This window comes from Leuciscus leuciscus, assembly GCF_965113295.1.
Source record: "Leuciscus leuciscus genome assembly, chromosome: 7".
Lineage (NCBI taxonomy): Eukaryota > Metazoa > Chordata > Actinopteri > Cypriniformes > Leuciscidae > Leuciscus > Leuciscus leuciscus.
The window spans coordinates 17,207,911-17,232,078 of record NC_138731.1 but is presented as its reverse complement, the minus strand read 5'-3'; the positions used below and the strand labels follow the sequence as shown (position 1 = coordinate 17,232,078).

The 24,168-nt window shown below is 39.8% G+C and overlaps 3 protein-coding genes across 5 annotated transcripts in view; 2 read left to right on the top strand and 1 right to left on the bottom strand.

Moving 5' to 3' along the window:
- LOC309503164 (uncharacterized protein) overlaps positions 1-24,168 on the top strand; it is a 111,120-nt gene that overhangs the window by 34,009 nt on the left and 52,943 nt on the right. The gene's annotated exons all lie outside the window — the stretch shown is intronic.
- Positions 1-24,168, top strand: part of LOC309503132 (nectin-3-like) — a 45,586-nt gene that overhangs the window by 8,012 nt on the left and 13,406 nt on the right. For all 3 annotated transcript variants that reach the window (XM_082175835.1, XM_082175836.1, XM_082175837.1), the window contains exons 2-4: positions 15,607-15,948; positions 16,968-17,270; positions 19,172-19,280. In XM_082175835.1, coding sequence (XP_082031961.1) covers positions 15,607-15,948; positions 16,968-17,270; positions 19,172-19,280 — 754 coding nt within the window. The remainder of the gene's footprint in view (positions 1-15,606; positions 15,949-16,967; positions 17,271-19,171; positions 19,281-24,168) is intronic.
- Positions 1,851-3,839, bottom strand: LOC309502558 (uncharacterized protein; the record flags this gene model as incomplete). The annotated part of the gene is made up of 4 exons (XM_082174961.1): positions 3,731-3,839; positions 3,409-3,463; positions 3,081-3,234; positions 1,851-1,998 (listed from the first exon to the last, which is right to left on the bottom strand). The coding sequence occupies exons 1-4, from the start codon at positions 3,818-3,820 to the stop codon at positions 1,851-1,853; spliced, it is 447 nt and encodes a 148-aa protein (XP_082031087.1). The 5' UTR covers positions 3,821-3,839.

Here is a 24,168-nt window from a genome sequence, read left to right as displayed (position 1 = left end):
ACTCACACCAGGAACATTTCAGAAGCGGAGCAACTGGATGCGCGAGACCACGTGATTTGCCTGTCCGACGTATTTTTTCTTGATTTTTGAGTTTCTACCATACAGTCTATGGTTTCTGCCAAGGATATTGGTGTGTAATACGTTTGGGAGTTTGCACAGGGTGTTTATTTTGGATTTTACAATGTTTTTTGACTTTTATTTTGTATTCCCGGTGCGACTTGGACGCGCGTCCGTCAAAAATAGACTAGGCGCCTATATTTAGCGAAGCGGCGCGGAGAGCCGCTTCTGGGAAGCTTCTGAAACGCGCCGCGTCGCGGCCGGTGTAAACACAAGCATTGACTAGAATGGGCGCAATCAGCTCCGGTAGCCGTGTCGCAGCCGTAATGCGCCGCAGATGTGTGCAGTGTAAATGAGGGGTTAGGCTATAGCCTGAAAGGTCTGATTTACGCACTGTTACAACAGTCATTGTTTTGTTTTTTTCACAATGACATTTGAGTTCATGATTTTAATGTTGTTGTTTTTGTGGCAGACTAAAGACTAATGACAGACTGTTGATCTTTGAATAAAAATATGTTTGGTTCAGGTTTGAAATTAATTATCTTTTATTATAGGCTATACAGTCTACACTGTTAAAAAAAGTTCCGTTAAAAAACGGAAAAAGTGCTGGTAATTAATTACCAGCACATTTTCCGTTATTGTATGGGCACTTCTGTAAACCTTTAAACGGATATTTCCGTAGATTTACCTGAGTTTTTCTGTACCATTGACGGACACTTCCGTCAAACCTAAAATGGAAAATTCCGTATTTTCCGTAAATTTTTGCGTTATTGTACGGACAATTCCGTAAACCCTATAACAGATATTTCCGTAGATTTACCTGACTTTTTCTTTACCATTTACGGACACTTCCATCAAACCTAAAATGGAATATTCCGTATTATTAAAGTACTCAATCCGTACCATTTACGGACACTTCAGTCATCCTAAAATGTTTAATTCCGTACAGTTCTCTATACCGTTTATCATCAATAAAGCACAAATGTAGAATCACAACAATTATTTATTTCCTTTAACAGCTGCCAGTGCTTTAAAGTGATTGCACTTTTTCTGGTGAATGAATTGCAATTTTTACATTACAACCATTAAAACATTCAGAACATCACCTTCACATTCAGAGCAATTTTACATACATAAACCACCTGTTCTCTCAAAGAACTACAGCCATGTCCTTTAACAGGGAGCTGCCAAATCTAGCAACTTTTTAGCACCCACAGGCTGACAGGCATTAATAACAAATGGATTTGTTAAAGACATTGACAAAATAAGACAATAAAACTGCCAGCATTGCTGTTGCTGTCTCACCTGTCAGTGCAAAATGAGGAGCCCCCTCCAGGAGGATGCAGAAACCTACACCTCCAACTCCACATATCACACCGACAGGCAGAGCTCTGCAACCAGTGTCTGACCTTTCTACAAAAAACAAATAGAACATTAGAAGTATTACATTATACAACTTTTCTATAAAACATCAGTGCAGCAATAACAACCATGACCTTAGAAGGATGACTCTGTGCAACATGCCATAAAGAGATTTCTGCAAAAAAATAAAACTTAAAACTTACACCTCCAACTCCACATTGACAGGCAAAGCTCTACCTGGAATCCCCCTTAACATGGGGGATTTGAAACTGCAGCATGTGTGTTGTGGGCATCTAGTTAAAACATCTGAACTCACATAAAACTGTAAAAATCTGTATTTCTACTCCCAAGCCCCATGTTTTTGTGTGTGTGTGTGTGTGTGTGTGTGTACATTCAGTCCAAAAAGGTATTTTCTGAGCTTTGAGAACAGCTCAAATGGCCCACTCAGATTCCTTCTGCTTGCATTCAAATTCCTTCAGCTGAGAAACCAGCTTGCACACCTGTGGAGGAATGAAGTGCCGTTTCTTCCCCTTCTTCTCTGCCTTGGAGCCTCGCTCAGGATTGATCCCAAAGAAAACTCTGATAAAAAAATAATAATAATAGTGAGATGCAGACAAAGTTTGCACGTGTAGTGTGGCTTGACAGGAGTGGAGCAGTTCAATAAAATCATACATTTGTTTTCTTCAATATGCCCCTATGTGTGAACCTCTCTATCATTCTAGTTGACCATCTGTCTAGTACCCAATGTTGTTGTGGTGCTGGTGCCAGTGGCTAAGCTTATCTCTTCCTTTGTCTTTTCAAGACACATGCATTCACACTGCGCATATACAGAAATGTTTGCAAGGGCGACAAGTCTGCTTATCACCAACACATGACAGCATGCATCCTCAACATGTGTGCAGGGATATTATAAATGCACAGAACACAGAAGGGGATAGAAAACACAGTTGACATCGTCCTATCAAAAGGTGTAACAGCACATTTGAACACGGACTGTCCTGGGGGTTACTCAAACATGGAGTGGAGCAACTGTGACATTCAGTGCATGTTACACATCAAAGTATTAACATCTGGGCATGAATCCAGCATGTATTATTTTTTAAATGAATATGTTTAGTCTTTGCTTCTGGAGGGGGTCCCTGGAACAACATATTTTGAGGTTGGAGTCTGCAGCCAAATACATTTCAGTTTGTGTGTCTTTGACATGAAAAGGTTTGACCACCACTGACATAACCTGGTCTCAGGTGCTAATGGTTTTAAAGAGATAGCTCAAACGAATTTTGTGTCAAGAAACCATTCTAAGAAAAATATGTTTCTGCTCCATTTCCCAACTAGAATCATGTTATGTTTGTTTTGTTTTTGATTGACTTGGGACACTATGTAAAGCAAAAAGCATGTTACCTGCCATTTTAAAAAATATGACACATTTATTCCAACAATAGTCTTCAACAGGGAGCTACGAAATCTACGAACAAATCCATATTCAGGGGGATCATAAGCCAATAACAGCTGATCTAAAAGCTCACAGCATGTGGCGACACATTTTGAGCTTGTACATCTCAGACAAAGGGGTTTGGTGTAGATTGACAAAAAGCAGGTCGGGTACAGAAAGGCACGGCAAAGTCACATTTACAAAGTATTTCCAAACAATGAGTGCTTACCTTTGCATGAATTCGAGAGTAAAAGCCATCTCCGGTGGGTATTGAACGTTGCAGACATAAAACATGGAGAAGACGTAGCTCAAGGCCACAATGGGAGAGGTGATGTGGTCATTGACAAGTAACCCATCAAGAGCAATCTTGAATTGCTGGTCACCTTAAACACAGATTAAAAAAAAAGATAAAGAAAAAAAATAACAATTCTGAGCACCATGTACAAAAAAAAATAATCCTATATTTTAAGGCAAGCAAAACATTTCTTTAATAAATACGACATAACAACAGCTTATAAAACAGCTCGCTGAGAATCAAAAAATATTTAACTACAAACCTCTGACTAGGATGCATGGGGTCACTGGGAGTTCGACTTCAGGATCTGCAGAGATCTGTTTTGGTGACAGACATGACACATGAATTAATGTTTCCAGTGCACACAAACCTGCTGGCAAATTGACTATCTGCTAGTGTCTTCATCAGACAGAGGTAGCCATTAAGCACAGACATTAATGTAAATAGTTTATAGATAGAGAGTTTATAGAGAATATCAGCAGCACAATTAGGGGAATCTATACTTCATACTGTGATTGGTTACTTGGTTCACCACTGGATGGAAATAATTATCTTGCACACAGTTTAAAATTTACAACATCTACCTCTTTTTTGTCGAAGAGTTTATAAGAGTCTTCCTTGAAGTAATTTGCAATGCCACAGATGAGCTGTATTGGACCTTCGCCCGTCTTCATCCCTTTGGAGTCAAGGAAGTCATTGATCCCCTTTTCTTTTTTGGAAAGTTCCTGTTCAAGGTGTTAATTTTGTACAGGTACATAAGACTAACACTCATTTTCGTTTGGCCTCCAAAAAATGCAGCTATGGAGAGAATTTTGAATTATTTCATTTTAATTTGCAACCTGTTCTGTTTTGATCTCAAATGTTCTGCTTTTTTGGTTGCCACTTCCTGATTTTTGGTCTCAAATCTATTCTATTTGATTGTTCATCCAATTTATTCTATTTGATTGGTTGCCAGTTTATCTTTTTTGGTCTCAACTCTCTTTTTGGTTGCAAATCTTTTTTTGATTGATTAATAAAGACAAAATTCTCTCCATATGGAGCAGCACAGCACAATCATAATAATAACAGTAACAACACACCTGTGCCAGCTTGTTTTGTACAGATAAGCCAAGGAGTTTAGATGCATGATCAAACAGGTGAGGAACTTCAAACAGGAACGGCCACTCGTCCTTTACAACGCCAATAGGGGTATCAGCATCGTTGAGGATTTCACGCTGAATGGGATATGTTTCAGTCATCAATTTTCGAACAGATGACTCCTAAAGATAAGAGGCAGTTAGTCAAACAGTCGAACAGTTAGTCAAACTAACCAATTAAAATAATAAAACAGGGTATACATTTCAATAGACTATGGGCGTAGTGATGTCAGACGATCTACAATTTCACAATGTGTCCTACAATTTCACGTGTCCTTACAACACAAGAAAATAATGGATGATTGCAGACCCACCTGAAGATCCCGGGTTTGAAAGGCACGTTTCAAGTCATCTCGTTTAGACAGCAGGTCTTCTCTACACACAGTCCCCTCAATGATTGGATCCCACGCCACACATCCATACAGATCTGAATTCCTGGGCCTTTTCTTTGTTGAATTTTCACCCCCTGCTCGCCTCTTCAGTGAGCTTTGTGGCCTCTTCATATTTTCAATTCTGTGTTCCAGCTGACGAAAGACAGTTTCAGAACCATCTTTTGCAAAAGGTTTGTTTCCAAACGGCTCTGTCAGCTTGAAGGAGGCAGTATATTGTCCTACAATCATACTGGCGAGTTCCCTCAGCTTTTGTCTACCAGGTCTTCCTGGGTGTTTATGGAGGTAATCTTCAGCGACGATCCGAACCATCTCTCGTCTGTCTTTCCCCATTATGTACTTCTTTTCACGCAACTCATCCATGACTTTTGAGGGAAATTTGTGCCATGGTACAGAATATGTGTCTTGGGATGGGGAGTCGGCTGTCTCAGGTGGTGTTGAGGGCAGCTGAAACCTCTGTGGCTCAGGTGTTGATGAGGGGCCAGGCCTGGTGAACTGCGGTGGAGCTTGTGAATCTATGGATGACATGACACACATCTCCATAAATTAAACACATCACGATTGTTACGAATCAATTAATACATTGGTCCTCAATGTCCAGTTTGGGTCCACCAGGAATACAAATGGACCTAATTACGAAATTATAGGGTAGTTATTGCCATGTACAGCTGATGGCAACCTTTTTTTTGCATTTTTTGAATAAACCATTGTAGTCTCAGAAAACTTGCATTAAAACAGAGGGGCAAAAACTCACCTGCTTCCAATGCTTTGACAGCTCTGACGAATCTTTTGCACTGAATGAATGGCAGAGTGTCTTTAATGTCCTCCGGGTCCACAAGGCTCAGGTCATCTACAGAGAGAACTCCTAATTCCTCCAGTTTAGCCATGAGTGTTTCCATCTGATCGTTACTGAGCGATGGCATTGCTTTCTTGACATAGTTTTTCACAAGTTCCATGTTGGTGTGTGTTTAAGAGGAATGAGCCACCGAGTACCTCTCTGGTAAGAATAAAGTGGATAATAATTATCAAATTTGTTCAAATCATGGCAACTGAACAGGTCAGAAGCATTTTGAGTCCAAGCTCAGGTACCCAGCTGGCAGTTTTCCCTCGAAGCAAAAGTAGGACAGTAGTTTCATTTTTTGTCACAAAAATGCTTGCTATTTGTCCTAACTGCAGTTGTCCTTTGGCATAGCTCAGTAAGACCAGCATTCCATTTGCATATGTAGTGCCTTTAACCTGCACTCTCTCTGTGACAACTGAGTTACTTGAGTTCAAATCAAATTCTTCAACCACTGTCTTTATGTTCTGGACATAGAGCTCTGGATAGAACCGTGTTGAGTCTGAGACATGAACCTGGGGACTAAACAAGGTACCACAAGACTGATAAGCCTGAAGCAACTGGTGCTGTTCAGCCAGAGACTTGGTTACATTTATGAAGTTCTTACTTGCCCTAATGCACCTTTTAAAATAAGAATGTTTTGATTCAAAGCGCATTGTCCAAGTATATATGAGTGGGCCAAATTGTAAAGTCAAGTGTGCATAGTGAAGCAGATAGTGGTGTTTCGGTCTAAGTTGAACTCTTGGAAATAACTCTTGCCTCAATTCCACATACAGTTCAATCAGTCTGTAACGACAATGACTATGACATGCGGTCACATGCTGTTCAAATTAGTAAATCCTGATCTCCAAACAGACAACGAGTTGTTCATGGCGTCTCCAAGTCTGCTTGAACGGTCAAAATTGCATCTTTGTGGCTCCCCCGAGGGACATTTGAGTCACATAAGGAAACCCTGTTTTCTTAGAATCCCCTCTAAAACCCCCATTTCAGCATGGACTCCCTGTGACTTTTACAGTCTCATGACACACACACACATACACACACACACACACACACAAACATCCGTTGTGTGTAACTTAACATTCTTTTAAATGTGTGTAACTCAGACTTGTATCTGAACTTCCTGTATGTATGTGTGATTAATGTTGTTTTGATCATATAGTTATGATCTTCGAGTGTTTGGATCTGAAATGTATTTTTGAAGAATGTTCTCCCAGTAGAATCGCATCCCGTAACCCGAGCTCATTGGCAGGTCATAAAATTTGACCACCAAGATCAGCCAGCCCTATGCATGAGATAACAGGGTCGCAACATTCCAACACCCACACACACAAACACACTCTGGACTTTGAAACAGAAACCCCCTACAGAAAAGGACTTTTACCCATAAAGTCACTCTTAAATGTACTAAATATATATATTTGTGTGTTAAGAGGTGTGTGCAAACCATAGGAAAGCATATGTCCTATTTGTAACATTAAATAGGACTGCTAGTGCCTATACAAATGCATAATAATGTATCTTTGCATGGCTACAAAGCCTATATTCTATTTTTGATATCTCTGTAATCCTCTCCACAGAGCCGATCCTTACCTCCCTGGGGCCCTAAGCAAAATTCTGTTTAGGGGCCCTCATACCTGACCCATGAGCCATGAACCATTAGCCATTGCCACACAGTCACACCTGACACCCCAGTGTTCCCACTACAATCCCTCCTTTAACTAGTTCTAGTGAAAATGTAATTCCTGATATCAGAAGACATTGTTACTAGTAAAAAGTTCATTCTTAATATCAAGAATTCACATTTTAAATAGTACAAATTGAATTATTGATATCAAAAATGCATATCCTGTGAATGAATAAAAGCTAAAATGGCACCATAGCATGTCACTGTGTTTTAAATGATAAAAGTAATTATTGATACTTGATGGTTATTATTTACTGAGGGATGTGCATCCATATTGACCAGAATCTCCAGCCAATCAACATTTTAAATTCAATGGAGCCTATCAATAGTCAATGTCAATACATGGCTTTCATTATTGCATTAGTGCAGAGTTGTAACTAAACCTTGACTGAGCGACTAGATAATCATCGTCTTGTTTTAAAACTATAATCCCGACAGATGTTTCTGCTGGAAAGTGCACGTTTCATTTCATGCACGCGCATATGAACGCGTGACGCGGTTATCTTTTCCGAGCTGCAGTTTATAAACAAACACCGTTGTCCTTTGTCGTTTATTAAGCATAATAAATCAACTCACATCAACTTAACTTTAGCCTACTGTTCTTTGCTGACATCAAACTTTGAGAGGAGAGCACACAAGTCTACCTGATAACTGTTGCCGCAATTAACTCTCATGGTGTTTTTTTCTCTCTCTTTTCGTGACCAGAAGGATAGTTCCGCTTCATTTTGTCATCGATATTGTAAACATTGATTGACGCGCTTTGACACGAGGGGAGGCGGGGCCTTGAGTAATTTGCGGGGCCCTACGCACCTTGCGTAGTGTGCGTATAGGGCTGATCGGCTCTGCCTCTCCAGCTGGCGGAGTTGAATTCCGATAGCAGAATTCAGTGATGCGCATTGTTTTATAAGTTCATATGTCTGGAGAAAATCCTCTCAAGTTAAAGTCAATCATGACTCATTCGAGTGGGCGTGTCTAACCGGACAAAGGAATCTTCCCGCTCGAAAAATCTCGACAGCTGAAGGAGGGGACGGCACATTAGACACTGATAAAAGTCCAGACCTTCAGTAACTCGCTCTCTCATCTCTTCCAACTCAACTCATCCAACTTCTCTGGACCCTCTTCCTCGGCGCAGCGCTTCTCCAAAGGAACATCTGGAGGAGGCCCTGGCCTTCTCCATCGAGCGAGCACATGTTCGAGTCGTAGCTGCGTCCTTTGCAACAAAGACTGTAAACCTCTCCCATCCCGGGAGATGAACCTTATTTTCCGGTAACATTAAATTCAAGTGAGCCTTTACATCGTCTTGCGAAACGACCCAGAAGACGAAGCTAGACGCAAACCAGCCGGACACGCGCACGCGTATTATTTTATTAATAAACCCATGTATACTTTTAATTGTCTCTGTGTTTGAAAACCCACCTTATAAAGTCAATGAAATTGTAAAAGATCTAAGCTACAAGCTCGATATTGACTACCTTGAGTAGTTTTAATTCATAAACTCAGAAAGTTTGATATTCGCGGCCAGAAGATAAAACTTTCTTGGAGTTTGAAAAGAGATACCCCCTTCTTAACTGTAATGATCAGACAGTACAGAACAAGGTAATCTCGATAATTGATAAAATAAATGTACATGCGACTTATGAATTATGACCATGAGTCATAAATATTAATATTGCCAAAATTCCCTATATTCTTGAGCTAATTCACATTTACCCCGAGTCGTTATTGTTACAAGTCCCTTCATGAAAGCAATCTGCGACTCTGAGAGCCGAGGTGCACAGACAAATTCAACAAGCTCCCTCAGAAGTAGTACCAATCCCCATACTTCATTATCAGCATCTTCAATTGTGTCACCAAAACAGGCAAGAATCTCAAAAGCCACCTGTTTTGGGCTGCATGCCCTCCAAGCCTTGCTCCTGTAGTGGGAATAGTGTTTAGCTTGTCGCTGCTTTCACCAGGAAATGATTTGATTCTTTCATTAAGAACCTCATAACTGAACCACTTTTGTGTTCTGATTAAGAACTGCAAAAACAATGCCAAATCATAATCTACTACCCCCTCAAACAGATCATGAGCTAAACAAGCTGGTAAGCCTGGCTGACACACATGAAAGTTGGACAGTTTGTTGAAAACACTGTCACATTTAACACCGTGATGAGTGTGTACTTCATTGTTACTTTCCAGAAACCGCACAGTCTCATTATGATCAGCTGGATTTCTATGAGTGAAAACTGTGAGAGGGTTCGACTGAAATTCACTTTTTGTTGCCAAACAGTATCTGCAGAAATATTGAGCTGTGCTGAAATTTTCTGTAAAGCCACCAATCATGTGGGAGCCCAGATTATCTCCCATTATGCACGCAACATTGCCTTTATATATCTTTCCATTGAAAGATATGCCCCTTTCCTCCAGCTCACACAAGTCTGACACTAGCTTATTGGAAATCTTATCCATTCCAAAGTATTTGCAATCTTTCTCTACACAGAGTAATGCCAACTGTATCTGATCAACAGTTGATCGTTGGTGTGGATGAAAATTTCCAAGTGTGAAGTAGACAGCCAATACTTTATGCTTTGTCTTGGCAGATCCGAGTGGATTAGCCACCTCAAAAGCATCCTGAAAGAGCATTACCTTTAAACTGTCTGGGTCTGAGGAAAACATGGCATTGGATTTGATGGCCCACCCATCAGTGACATCACAGAGTACATCATCTTCAGAATTTGAACTAGGACTGTGCTGATCTAAACCTTGCTGTTTCAGAATTACTTTGAGGGTTTCCAGTATTAGGATGTAATGATAGTGCCTCTTCTGGCCACTGCGATTGCGTCCAAGAAAGACTTCAACAGGTTCAACATAGTCATAGTGTGACTTGTAATATTTCAGCCTCTTGTGTTGCGTAGTTAAATGACCCTTTTCATGTAATGCCTTGTGCATAGGGCTCTGCTCGTATACACTATTCCCAAGAGATGTTACAGTCTCCTTTGGAACACCATACTGCCCCAGTTCACGGGCTAGTGCATCCACAGTATATTCCTGTTGAATATCACTTATAGTTCTCATTTCATTTGCTATTTCTGTTATTGTGGAGGCTGGGACCAAATATTTTGCCTGTAAACCCAAGTAAAACTGAGCAAGACTCTCTGTGAAGTTGTCTTTCACTTGATCACTGCAGAAATTATCACTTTGTTCTGCATCAATGTTACAACTTTCTTGTTCTTCAAGTTCTACTGGTTCTACATGTGATCCCTCACCTTGGAAAGACCGTTCTGTTAGTTCACATATATGAACTGGGGCTATCTTGGTAACATCCCACCCGTTATGGTATCTGGAAATATGCGTTAAAAAGGATGACTTTACATTGAATGTCTTAGAACATCCATCAAAGGGACATGTTACAGTCAAACCCTCATCTATGTGACCACTCAAATGACACTTTAAAGTTTTAAGATCAGCATATTCACTGCTGCAAAAATTAAACGAGCACTTTAACTGTACAGACACATTGCGGTTCCATGTTTGTGTGCTCCTACTGTCTACATGTGCTCGTGACATATGCACAGCAAGGCTACTGTATGTGTTAAGCTTCCTTCTGCAATCCCTATGGCCACATAAAAAAAATACATTATTATTATTTCCTTGTGTTCGGCAGTGTTTCAAGTAATCAGTCGAAGACCGGGCGTTAAAGCCACAAATGTTACAAGTCAACATGTTTAAGAGATTGAATTTGCCAAGTGAAGGATAGACAGAATCAGAACAGAATCAATATGAAAACAATAAATTCAGATCAGCACAGTGAAGCACATTCACTTTTCAGATACCTTCAAATAAGCAATCTGCTTTGGGCTGCATGGGCCACTCTCTTTGGGCTGCAATGTTTTCCTCACTGCTTTTTTCACTTTAGGGAATGGAAAGTCTTATAATGCACAGGGGAAATCTGATTCTACTTAATCATCACCCCTTTTAATTATTGTCATTTTCAGTTGTATGGTAACGTAACACAGCGAGCTATAACAATACACACACACGCGGCTAATTTACACACACACACACACACACACACACACACACACACACACGCCCAACTTATTGGCTAACTTTAGCTGGGCAAACGGGCCGTCGTCCACCCACGCTTCAAAATAACGCAAAACGCACACATTCAAATGTTACCATGAAACACACACGGCTACCAACTGACTGTCGAGACCAAATTTCATGTACGAGGTGGAACAAAAAATTGGCTTTTGACGTAGGCAAGGCAAGGCAAGTTTATTTATATAGCACATTTCATACACAATGGCAATTCAAAGTGCTTTACATAGAAGAAATTAAAATAATAAAAAGAAACATGAATAATTAAAACAGTTTAAAAAAATAAAATGAAATACAAGACAGTACAGTCGGACGAACAGCGGCACAGTGCTCATTTTACAGACACGTACTTACGAAGCGCAGGCGGCGGGCTAATGCTAACGCAGCTAACAGCAAACGTCCACTCACGCTTCAAAATTACGCGAAACGCACACATTCAGATGTCGACATGAAACACACACGACTACCAACTGCCTATCGAGAACAGAACGCCCGCCATGCAGACGTAAATGAACAGAAAACGTGCTTATCATGTGTTTAACATGTTTAACTCAATATATTTTGTTTGAGAGGTGGCACTCCATTCCTATTCTCATTACACACAACCAACCTGTTTCCAACTTTCCATCTGACTCGCAGAACTTCAGGCTGGCACTGACCGCACTGAGTGTAATGGCGTCGGAAAATTCTGGCTGGGGGAGAAAATTCTACCCATACTGCCTTGCGCAACAGCAAACTTTCCGTATTTCGCAAAACGGAGCGAATCCGTAGCAAATCCACGGTAAAGGGACCCCTAAATTTACGGATTTTTTTAACAGTGTATAACATGAATAGCAACTCGCCCCCAATTTGTTATTGGATAGAACAGTGATCTGTGAATATTTTTTTGGATATTAAAACGTTTTTGTCAATTTGTTAAGCGAAGATTTGACTAGATGGATTAGATTTGTAGCTACTAAAAAGACATCATACAGTTTTTATTTTATTTATTAGTTTTCCGTTATTCATCATAACCTGGTGGAAACATTTAATCTGAGCTCATAATCTATTGCTATTATGATGTACCTTCAATTAAAATATAGGCCTGTATTTTATGTATTAGCATTATATGGTGTTTGACTGGGATCATACTGGGCCCTTTTTTCGGGGGGCTTCTGCCTAGCCCCTCTAAAAAATTGTGATTAAGTGTAGGCTACACTAATTCGTGTTCGCTTCAGTCCCCGTTAAAAAACTATGAAAACGGCGGCAGACTTTAGGCTTCGCCCCGTCTTTTTATAATCAGCGCGTTCTTCATTAGGGCTGTCACTTTTGTGGAAAAATCTTGTTAGATTTTTGACACAAGTGTTCATTGAATCGATTGTAAAATCGATTTTCCATGTCTAAAGACGTTTCCATTTTAAACGCCAAATATAGGCAAATCCACGGACAACTAACAGGCATTATTTTTTACAGTCTATGGGACGAACGTAAGGAGGGCGCTTGAGACGCGCACAAGTCAGCAATATTTCTGATGATTTATTGGCGTGAAGTTTTGTGCACAATGACAAACAGGAGTGCAGCATTCTCGAAAAACAATAAGCAGAGTGGACTGCCATAACATCAATGAAAAACATTACTGCAGGCTTCAACATGGCTGTGTTTACGATTAGAAATGTCAAACAAATTTTGCCTACGTAAGCGTTTGTAGGCCGTAGCCCGAATCTGTATCTGTATTGTGGCGCTTTTCCACTGCATGGTACGGCTCGGTTCGGCTCGGTACGGTTCGACTCGGCGCGGAACGGTTCGGCTCGCTTTGCTTTTCCACTGCGTGGTACGACTCGGCACGGTACGGCACGGTTCGGTTCGTTTTAGCTCGGTTGCTTTTCCACTGCAGTTAGTACCGCTTCAAAGTGGGTGGGACTGATCGTTATAGTTGCCGTCTCTACTGCCATGACATCATCATATTAAATACAAATTTTTCATTCCGTGTTTCCCCATCCACTCCTCGGCAACCAACGAGAGGAACGTCTGCACCTCGTCCACTGACCACGATTCAGCCATTTCTTTTTTTAAAGTTTATACTCTTTTTTTGAAGCAAATACTTTTAAAACAGGCGCTACAGCGTTGGCTGTTGTCTACTGGCTATTTAAATCTAGCGGGTTTAGTGTCTCGTGTCGTAAATACAATGACGCTGGTAGTGATGATTCTGTCTGACCAATCAGTGATCTGCAGTGTTTGCACGTCACATTTTAGTATCGGTACGGTACGCTTGGAACCTCAACAGAGGTGGTACCATTTAAAGCGAGCCGAAGCGAGCCGTACCGTACCGTACCATGCAGTGGAAATGCGCCATAAGTGAGCCGTACTGAACCGAGCCGTAGCGTACCATGCAGTGGAAAAGCGCCAAAGCGTGCCGTACCGAACCGAGCCGTACCGTACTATGCAGTGGAAAAGCGCCATTGAAGATGAAGAATAGGGCTGTCACTTTACGTTCGAAAATCGATTGCACAATCGATCGGACCAACCAACACAAGTTTCGAAAACGAAAATAAGGAATCGATTTTAACGGCCTTCTCTCGGAGCGCGTCCAGCTCGTCACAATACGCCCGCAGCGAACGCGCATCACACAGCAACTGCAGGCTCTGACAAACACACATAACAGCAAATTATACTTCTAATTCTAATTTCGCCATTTTGAACTGAAAATAGGCCTATAACGTGATTCATGTAATGTAATAATTAGTTTAGGCCTACTGTTATTGCGAGGGGACAAGAAACATTAACAAAGCCGTTTTCATCATATTAGGCACAAGATTAATAATGAATGTGTACATATTGAGAATTAATAGGCTACGATACATGTAGCCTTCAGTAAATTGAATAAGCTCCGCTATATGAGGGGAAGAGACAGTGCAGGATAAGGAAAGGAGACAGAGAAAAAGAAAGAGTGATGGAGATGAGGAGAGAGCAGGTATTGACGAATAATCGACTGCCCACTGACATGGTTTTAAATCTATGTCTTAACTATTTGGATGTTCCTGCTATAAACCATCACTTCCAGCCAAATGTCATACGTGGTAACGAAAGCATCTTGAAGCACTACGTAAGCATTTTGTGAAGCTTGTGCGTGAAGTAACATTAGTGCAAAAAAAAAAATCTGCTACAAGTAATTTTAAATATGCTATTTGTGCTGAAGCAGTGTGTCTTACTTGCTCACAGCAGCGTATTGACAGTTGCAAGTCCCTGTACAATAATCTACAACAGCAATAATCAACAGTGTAGCAGATCTATTCCGCCAAGACCAAAAACATTAACATTGTCATATCCATTACCATGCTAAAAATCTTCAGAGATTTGTCATGATAGAAATATATTTATTAAAACTATAAATAACAAATCAAATTATCAAATAGTTTTGATAATCTGTACTTTATTTTCTGGAACCAGCATCAGTTTTCTGTTTGTTTGAATAATCAATCATCATGATTCATGATTTGAATATATCTATGGAATAAAAGCTTATAAATGGTGCTGGTTCATGTTTGGAGCACTGAAGTAGATGAAATATGATCTTGAAAAAGCTTGAGCTTGCTCACTTCTTTTAGGATATGCACCATGATCTGCTTTTTCGAGTGACATTAAACTTATGTATCCCTAAAAGGTAGAAACTCATCTAATTTCCCACTATTCTTGTGTATGAGGCAGTGTAGCTATCGGATCTAAATAATTTGGAAGTCAATCCTTGTGAATGTTATGGAGAACAATGTAATATGGTTCTTAATGGCTTCTTGGTACCAATCACAATTCAGAGTTTACACTAAAATGTGCACATTCTGTAGCTTTACTTAAAATTTACTTTGCTTCAACCAGAAGAATGAAATGGCAAAAAATAAAATAAAATAAATAATAATAAATAACCACTTTTCCCTTAGTATTGAAAATAATGTATGAGCACATATGTATGTTAACATCTTAAACAAATGTATTTTAGGGTTTTATGACACCTTAAAGGAATTTTATCAGCAGGACCATGCTGAAAGAGTGTCTGTGGCTGTTAATGAGCTCACCCAAAAAGTTCTGTCATAATTTACTCAACCTCTTGTCATTCCGAACCTGAATGACTTTCTTTATTTTGTAGAACATTTGTTTTTATGTCCTGGGACATTTGTTCAAATAGAAGTCAAGAGTAACCAAAACTTGTTCTGCAGAAGAAAGTAAGTCATTAAAGGATCTCTGAGTCACTAGGCATTGCCAACGGCTCTGCTTCATCCTACTTGCCCAACTGAACATCTCTATGTACAGTGTTTGCTAATTCATGTACTTTGTGCATTTTTTTCTGTTAAAGGTGTAAAGGTTATTGGTCATGATACAACAGTCATTTATGGAGAGAATGCCACTTTTTTGTGTCAGCTGACTGAGACTGATGAAAGTATAACTCGTATTATATGGATGAAAAAGACAAGAGAAAACCCTAAAGAGGACATCTTCTTTGCCATTCGGCCAGATGGCAAAACTGAACACCAAAATGGATTGGGGGACAGAGTACAATTCATTGGAAACGTTGCAGAGAAAAATGGATCAATTCAGCTGCTCAGAATGAGGCTTCTAGATGACGGGATCTACACATGCGTTTTCAACTTATTTCCTAGTGGAGCATTTAAAACGTTCATCGATGCCACAGTTTTTGGTATGATGGCTTGTTCATATTTTTTCTCTGATTTACAGCAATGACAAATATGCACATCTCTGTGTTTTGATTTCCAAACAACTACATTTTTTAAAAATAGTTCATGCTTACATAACAGAATTATGGCCCTGATATACCTCAAGCAAAATCAAAGAACGAACTGATATGACGTAATTTTGAACAAAATCAGGCGAAACAGAGTTCATTTGGAGTTTGTTTTGGGAGTTAAGGCCCCAATATACTTTAGGCGAAATTGAATGAACTTATGTGACTTTACGGAAAAGTTCACTACGGCTGGTAAACTTGTACTACTATCTGCCTAGCAAATAAGTAATAGTTGTGCGCTGAGGCTCCGCCTTCTTTTACATGGACAATCTTTTCCGCTCTATTTCTCCTGATCAGTCCGTCGAGGTCAGACGTCCGCGAGTGAAAACATGAACACACTGCTTTATTGTAGAAAATGAAGTTGTACTTCTGATGAAAAAAAAAAGACACTCATACGTGTTTTTTCTCATTTGATACGGTAAAGCTGCTTGATTTTACGTAATCTATCGAAAGTGCATTAATATAAATTAATGTGATGTGACTTTATTAGAGTGCCGAATTGCAGAGCTCATGCAAACATATCCACGTTGCCAACCAGATGCTTTTTGTATGCTTTATTAAAATGCGTGCGGTTTTCTAAATTTTATTGTGTGTCTATTTTTGCTATTGAGAGGAAAGCACACAGCACATATTTACATATTTATCTAAACGCTCTCAGCAGTGGTTGGTCAGATGTTCAAAAACAGTGTACCGCTGGTCACATTACCCTTAAGCGAAGAACGAAAAAGAACTTTGCCGTGAGTATATCGGGGCCTTTCTTCTATGTGTTAGAAAAAATTGTTACATTTATATTTCACATGTTTTTAGTAGTTATGAGAAGACCTAGAGCAGACTAAGCTATTTTAGTTAGTATAGTCAATTAGTTTTTACAGTTGAATGATTTAATGATTATCTTTTTTCTATTTCAAATGTAGCCCGTCCTGTGATTAATGTGAAAGGGGAAGCGCCTGTTACTGGTTGTTTTGAGGCTACATTGGCATCATGTGTTGCCTCTAATGCTTGGCCTGCTCCAGCAGTGATGTGGAGATTAGGAGATCTGGAAAACTCTCTGAGGACTGAAACCAACCATACAGTGCACCCCAATGGGACCATTACTGTTGTTTCCTACCTACTTGGAGTCCCATTCAAACATTTAAATAAAAAGAACATCCAGTGTGAGGTGAAGCACAACACCCTAAGAGAAGACCTCGTAATTAACTACACAATAAACATTCATTGTAAGTATTTGGAGTATCAACCAACAGCTTGCATACAAATGACTGTGTTATGATCTTTAAAGGTTTAGGAGATGGAACGTAACATTCAGATATCACATTATTGCTGGTAAATGGGATACAGCAGAAAGAAACATGAAAAGAATACTTGCAGTGTATATTTTAATATAAAAATAAAATGTGAAAAATAAACAGAATTCTTCAGCGTATTCGACGCCCTAAAGATCCTTCTCTAAGAAAACAAAAATACAAAGGGTGGCGCACACTTCTTACCTAGTGTGTCTAACATCTGACATTACTACGGGCACAATGTATATCGCGTGATATACTGACCTGTTCTCTTTTCACATATAGACCCGAAGCCCATTAAACTCAGACATTGGCGTAAAACACAAAAATACCACTAAGGAAATAAATGTTAGACCACACATACACAATGGAACTGGATTAAACTAATACAAAGTACGCAACTCAAGACACTGAACAAACACACACTGCTGCCGAATGAGACGCGCTGGAGGTCTTTTAAAACAGCGGGGTGACAGCCGATTGGACGCCGAAGAGCCGCCCTGATGATGATAGACAGCTGAGACGGCCTATCACAGGAACCTGAGAGCAAATAGACAGTGTACAAGAGAGAGAGGGAAAAAAAACAAAGGCACAACAACAAACACTTATAGAGCTGGTAAGTTCTGCCCATCCCTAAAACCCCAAGTGGACCTCTAGGTTGAAAAATCGTCAATGCGTAGGCCTATGTGAGAAAATAATTATTTTCTGGTCCCGTTTGAATTGTGCCATGAATGTGAACATATGTTGTCTGTGAATTTTTTATATAATTTTTCATGTTACGAGTTTGACAGTATATTGTATGATTCTTTGGCTAGCAGTTGTGGAAAAGGCAACGAGAAAGACTACATGTCGCCTATGTGACGTCACCCCATAACACATTTTCCCTCCACTTGTCAAATCACGGTGCTAATGCTGCGATAATCTATGGAGACAGATCGAGATGCCTGTGTGTTTTGTACCCAAATGTCACCATTCAAACCAAATGGGCTGTTCTGTCTTCAGATTCCTGTCGAAAGCAGCAAAGAGTTGTAGTCCACAAAGTGCTCTCACACAAAGTCTAACCGTCTAACACGAAAAATTATATGAAAAATTCACAGACAACATTTGTTCACATTCATGGAAAAATTCAAACGGGACCAGAAAATAATTATTTTCTCACATTCACTTGCATTGACGATTTTTCAACCTAGAGGTCAGTGGGGTTAGCGGAAGGGGCGGGACTTACCAGCGTAACAGACTGTTATATACTTTTCATATAAAATACAAACTTCACATTCTAAATGCAATTATCTATATTAAACTGTTTGGGGTTTTATGTGCAGAAAAAAATAGGGGATGACGATAATCATAACGAAAACATGAGTGAACATATGTTTGCTTTCTTCATGGCACAGAAAATAAGAGTATACTAATGGCTGTAATGAAGCAATGATGCATTAATATGAACTTATATTTCAGTAAATAAGCCTTTCAATAGCTGTCCTGATGGATTCTGTGAGTTCATTCAGAAAAGGATTTGTCAGACTTGCAAACTCCTACGTTTGAGTCGTTTGGATGATTCTATGAAAGAACCAACTCATAAGAGTCATTTTGAATCAGACTACACAGGTTGTGATGTGTTTGTTTTGTGTGTGCCATGCGGCCATGAGGAACATCACTTGTTAATTTAAGTTGAGAACTTCACTATTCTCAAAACTTTGCGCTTATTCCTACTCTGTAACCCACCGCTTAAAAATTATGGCTTAAATTGCCATGTTTCTGCCTATGAACCCTAAAGGTTTCAGTTTCACACACAGTACTGTTTGTCATTTTTGCTACCTAATTTCTTTTCCTAGATCCTCCAGAGTCAGTGGTTATAATTCCTGACAGTCCAACAAATGCTAAAGAATTGAAGTGTGTAGTGGACAGTAACCCAGAACCAACCATCTACATCTGGACTACTAGGTAATATAAAACTACAAATAAAATCTGCACTCAGTTCTATATAATATTTTGTCTGTAGAAGCTTTGATAATTTCAGGCAAATTTTTTTTTTTTTTTTTTTTTTTTTTTTTTTGTGTTTTTACGATATTTAGTATTTTAGTGCATAGCGATGTCTGTAAGGCCTGGAACCTTTCTTCCTTTTATTCTCATTTGTATTGTATTTCAGCACTGAATTTTGCATTTCCTTTTTTATCTATTTCCTTTGACTTTACAGGGAAATCAGACAGATAATTAGCAAGAAGGTAATACGTTATTGATTCAAAGGCATGTTGACAATGTAGTGGATTTTTTTCCCTAAACCCGACTATCTAGCATCTACAAATCGACACTTAATAAATAAATCTGTTGCGTCTACTGATCGACACAGAGCGTCTACAAATCGACACTTAATAACCTTTATACTCTAGCTCTTGCGTCTTCAGTCGACAACTGGCCGAGTTTCTAACTAACTTGCTTCCCTAAACTGACCTGCTGCGCAGCAGAAATTAACAGACAGACATCAGCAAATGTCCTCTAAATGCCTTTATTAACGGCCAGGAGAGTCTTCGAGCAGTTCTCAGAGAAACTCTCCCAAGAAGATTCAAGGCTGGAGGATCTCAGACAAATTCCATTGAGAATCCCACCATAAAACACACATACAACAGTTTTTATAGAATCGAGAAAACAAATAAGACTAACATGTCACCTTTAATATGATTGGTTCAATTGGTTAAACTCTGTCACTGGCAAACTCTGTTTTAATGATGACTTAATTTGTTAATCACAAGATTCTAACAGACTGTCTAGTTTCATTTCCCAAACTATGTTATTTATACATAGATACACACACAGTCAAAGTCACAAGTTTTCCATTGGTTTCGTCATAGTACATCCTGTTCCATTGTTAGATGTTAAATAAGGTTAGATGTTAGAAACATGGTTAGTTTAATATACAGTTTAAAATTTCTACGACAACAAATAATCACTAAACAACTTTATCTTAGTGGCAGTTATTCTCTAAGCTAACCATTTTTTAAAGGTGAACTAAGTAACTTTTTTTACCTTAACTGAACAGCTTCGGAGTCATTGGAATGGTTATATTACTTATTTCGGGTTGAATGGTGGTCGTTTCGCACCCCCCTGGTGCCCGTGAGCGGAAAATGCGCACTTGCAACTTTGAGCCGGCGGGCCGCCGGCCGCTGCGTCAGGAAGTCTCGCGTGATATCAGGTCTCGCGATGTAAACAATTGCTTTACGGCCAAAAGAAATCTGCTAAAATGCTGTCATTATTGCGCTCCCTCACTCTGTTCGAACCCGAATGAAGAAGACGTTTTAAAGAATGTCCCATCTGCTTTGATGTCGTTGATCTATAGCCTCTGGTGTCTGAGAATCAACAACGAGTTTTTACAACAGTGTTGTCAAATATCTATTCCGAAGCTGTGGGGGGAGCTCTAGAGAGAAACCTGCGAGCAAAAAGCGAGAATACAGCGAAGAAATCCCGAAGCTACTGAGTGCTGTGCTGCGTTCCAGTCCACTTTTAGACACGCACTTGCGAACTTCCCTAAGCACTTCCCCTCGGGGGAATCCCCGCCGCCATTTTTAAGTGCGTTCCACTTCGTGAAGTGGACGAGGGAAGTTTAGATGGACAGACCCTCGTTCCCTCGATTTTGACCGAGGGAGCGAGTCTACTTCATATGTACACTTCAGGCACCTATATGTCCCACAATGCAGTACGATTGTGACGTCACCACATATCTCGTCTAATCAACACCACAACAAACAACTCTATGATATATTAATTAAATTTTTTTTAATTGAAAACAACACAAACACCATATATACATTTGTATGCTGCATTAAACAAATTCTTAAAGGGAAAACAAATGTAAATTAAAGCTGCAAGCAGCGATGAAAAGGGCCCTCGCACCCCTGCCACCGCCACCCGGTGGCTTTAGGAAAGGCCTTAAGATTACACTCACCAAATTTGAAGAGGATCAGATCAAAACTGTAGGAGGAGTTCGTACAACATCAGTACAAAATCAGGAAATGGCAAAAACTGCACGAAATCTGAGAGGAAGTTCAAAATAGCTGACTTCCTGTTGTGTTTAGGGCTACGCTCCAAGATACTTTTTTGTAGGTATTGGGTCATTACATGTATGTATCAAATTTCATGAAAAATGTAGGGGCAATAATTAAGCCATTTTGCCCCATCCAATTTTGAAAACCATATCACACGTACATTTTCACCACTTCTGAAGTGTGTGCAAAGTTTCATGATTTTTCAAGCACGTTTTGTATTTGCCACACTTCCAGCTACCAGCAGGTGGCGCTATTGCTATAACCATAATGAGCATGGTCATGTGTTCAGGACAGGACTCTTATCAAACATGTGAAGTTTGGGACAGATTGGAAATTGTATGCCTGAGTTACTGCAGGCTGTCTGTGGTTGCCTACCAACATCGGAACTGCAAGCAATATTGACAGAGAACTTATCTGATCATGCATATATCACCAAAAGGCCGAAATTGGGTGAACATTTGTCAGGCCGCCGAGGGCACACCCTTCGACGAAAACTCTAGATCTTCGCAATTTAACGTCGCAAAGGCCATAAGATTACACTCACCAAATTTGAAGAGGATCAGATTAAATCTGTAGGAGGAGTTCGTTAAAGTACAACATCAGGAAATTACGAAAAATGCCCAAAATCTAGGAGGAAGTTCAAAATAGCTCACTTCCTGTTGTGTTTAGGGCTATGCTCCAAGAGACTTTTTTGTAGGTATTGGGTCATTACATGTATGTACCAAATTTCATACCTGTGCGTGAAACGTAGAGCCGGGGCAAAATGTGGGGGCAATAATTTACAGAATTTGCCCCACCCAATTTTGAAAACCATATCACACGTAAATTTTCACCACTTCTGAAGCGTGTGCAAAGTTTCATGAGTTTTCGAGCATGTTAAGGCCCTCTAAAAAGCGATTCACTTTGGAGAAGAAGAATAATAATAATAAACAGAGCAAAAACAATAGGGTCCTCTCACCATCGGTGCTCGGGCCCTAATAATAAATCAACTATATAGCTGATTCCAAGTGATCAAGGGCTTAGGACGTTCCAGTTCAGCCCATTGCAGTTTCCGCCAGTAGTGGGCCCTCGCAATGACGTACATCCGAGTGAACGAGACGGAGGGAAGTTAGCAAGTGAAGGGCATGACAATATTGGACTGGAACGCAGCACTGCTTTAACGCCTGCACAAAGCTGACAAGTTTTGCATATTGTGGTTCACAGGTTTAGAATTTGACTACTATATTGGGACATGTTTCTTATGAAATGGCTTAGTGAGCAAGAAAAAAACATTAGACGGGACATGATTTCATCCATCAGTTGTTGATTGGATTGTGAAAAGTGAGCATACTGGAATGGAGGCAGATCTGAGTGTGATTGGCTTAACTGCAACATGGATCTCATGTCATAGACATCAAGTGAGTCGTATCACTGGGAGAGCAAGTTATAATTTTTTTATTTGAAGACTACAAGGTCAAAAAAATTCATTCACATGTGAATCATTTACAATAAGACCAGTAACATGCATTAACAACACACGCACTCTTTTTGCTACTGTAGAGAGACTGACAAACCCCCCAAGCCAGATTCCTAGTGAAATGCTCTCAAACAGCAAGTGCAGTGAGTTTGCTTCTTTCTTCTCTGAGAAAATCAATAATATCAGAAAGGTGATCAGCACATCCTTGAGTTGCACTGAGGTCAGACAGATCAGACCACCTGAGAAAGTAGTTACTATGTCTGACTTCAAAGAAATTGATGGCAAAATTTTGGAAGAAACCGTACAACACCTTAAAACATCAACATGCGCTCTTGACACACTTCCCACATCTTTTTTCAAAAGTGTGCTAAACAGTTTAGAAGCAGATCTTCTAGAAGTGGTAAATGCCTCACTTCTCTCTGGGAGTTTTCCAAACTCCCTGAAAACTGCAGTTGTCAAGCCCCTCCTGAAAAAGAGCAATCTGGATAAGACCATATTAAGCAACTATAGACCGATCTCAAATCTTCCTTTCATAGGCAAGCTCATTGAAAAAGTTGTCTTCAATCAGCTGAACAAATTCTTAAGCTCGAATGGATACTTTGACAATTTTCAATCTGGTTTCCGACCGCATCACAGCACAGAGACCGCGCTCATAAAGATAATAAACGATACTCGCTTAAATACTGATTCAGGAAAATTATCAGTGCTGGTACTACTCGACCTCAGTGCTGCATTTGACACTGTCGATCATAACATACTTCTTGACAGGCTGGAAAACTGGGTGGGGCTTTCTGGGATAGTCCTAAAATGGTTCAGGTCATACTTAGATGGGAGAGGTTATTATGTTAGTATAGGAGACCATAAGTCTGAGTGGACATCCATGACATGCGGAGTCCCTCAAGGCTCAATTCTTGCGCCACTCCTGTTCAACCTGTATATGCTCCCAATGAGCCAAATAATGAGAAATAACCAAATAGCTTACCACAGCTATGCAGACGACACACAGCTGTACTTAGCCCTATCGCCTAACGATTACAGCCCCATTAACTCCTTGTGCCGATGCATTGACGAAGTCAACAGTTGGATGTGTCAAAACTTTCTTCAATTAAACAAAGACAAAACTGAAGTTATTGCGTTTGGAAACAAAGATGAAGTTCTCAAGGTGAACGCATACCTTCACTCTAGGGGTCAAACAACTAAACATCAAGTCAGGAATCTTGGTGTGACACTAGAGTCAGACCTTAGTTTCAGTAGTCATGTCAAAGCAATAACTAAATCAGCATACTATCATCTGAAAAATATTGCAAGAATTAGATGCTTTGTTTCCAGGCAAGAC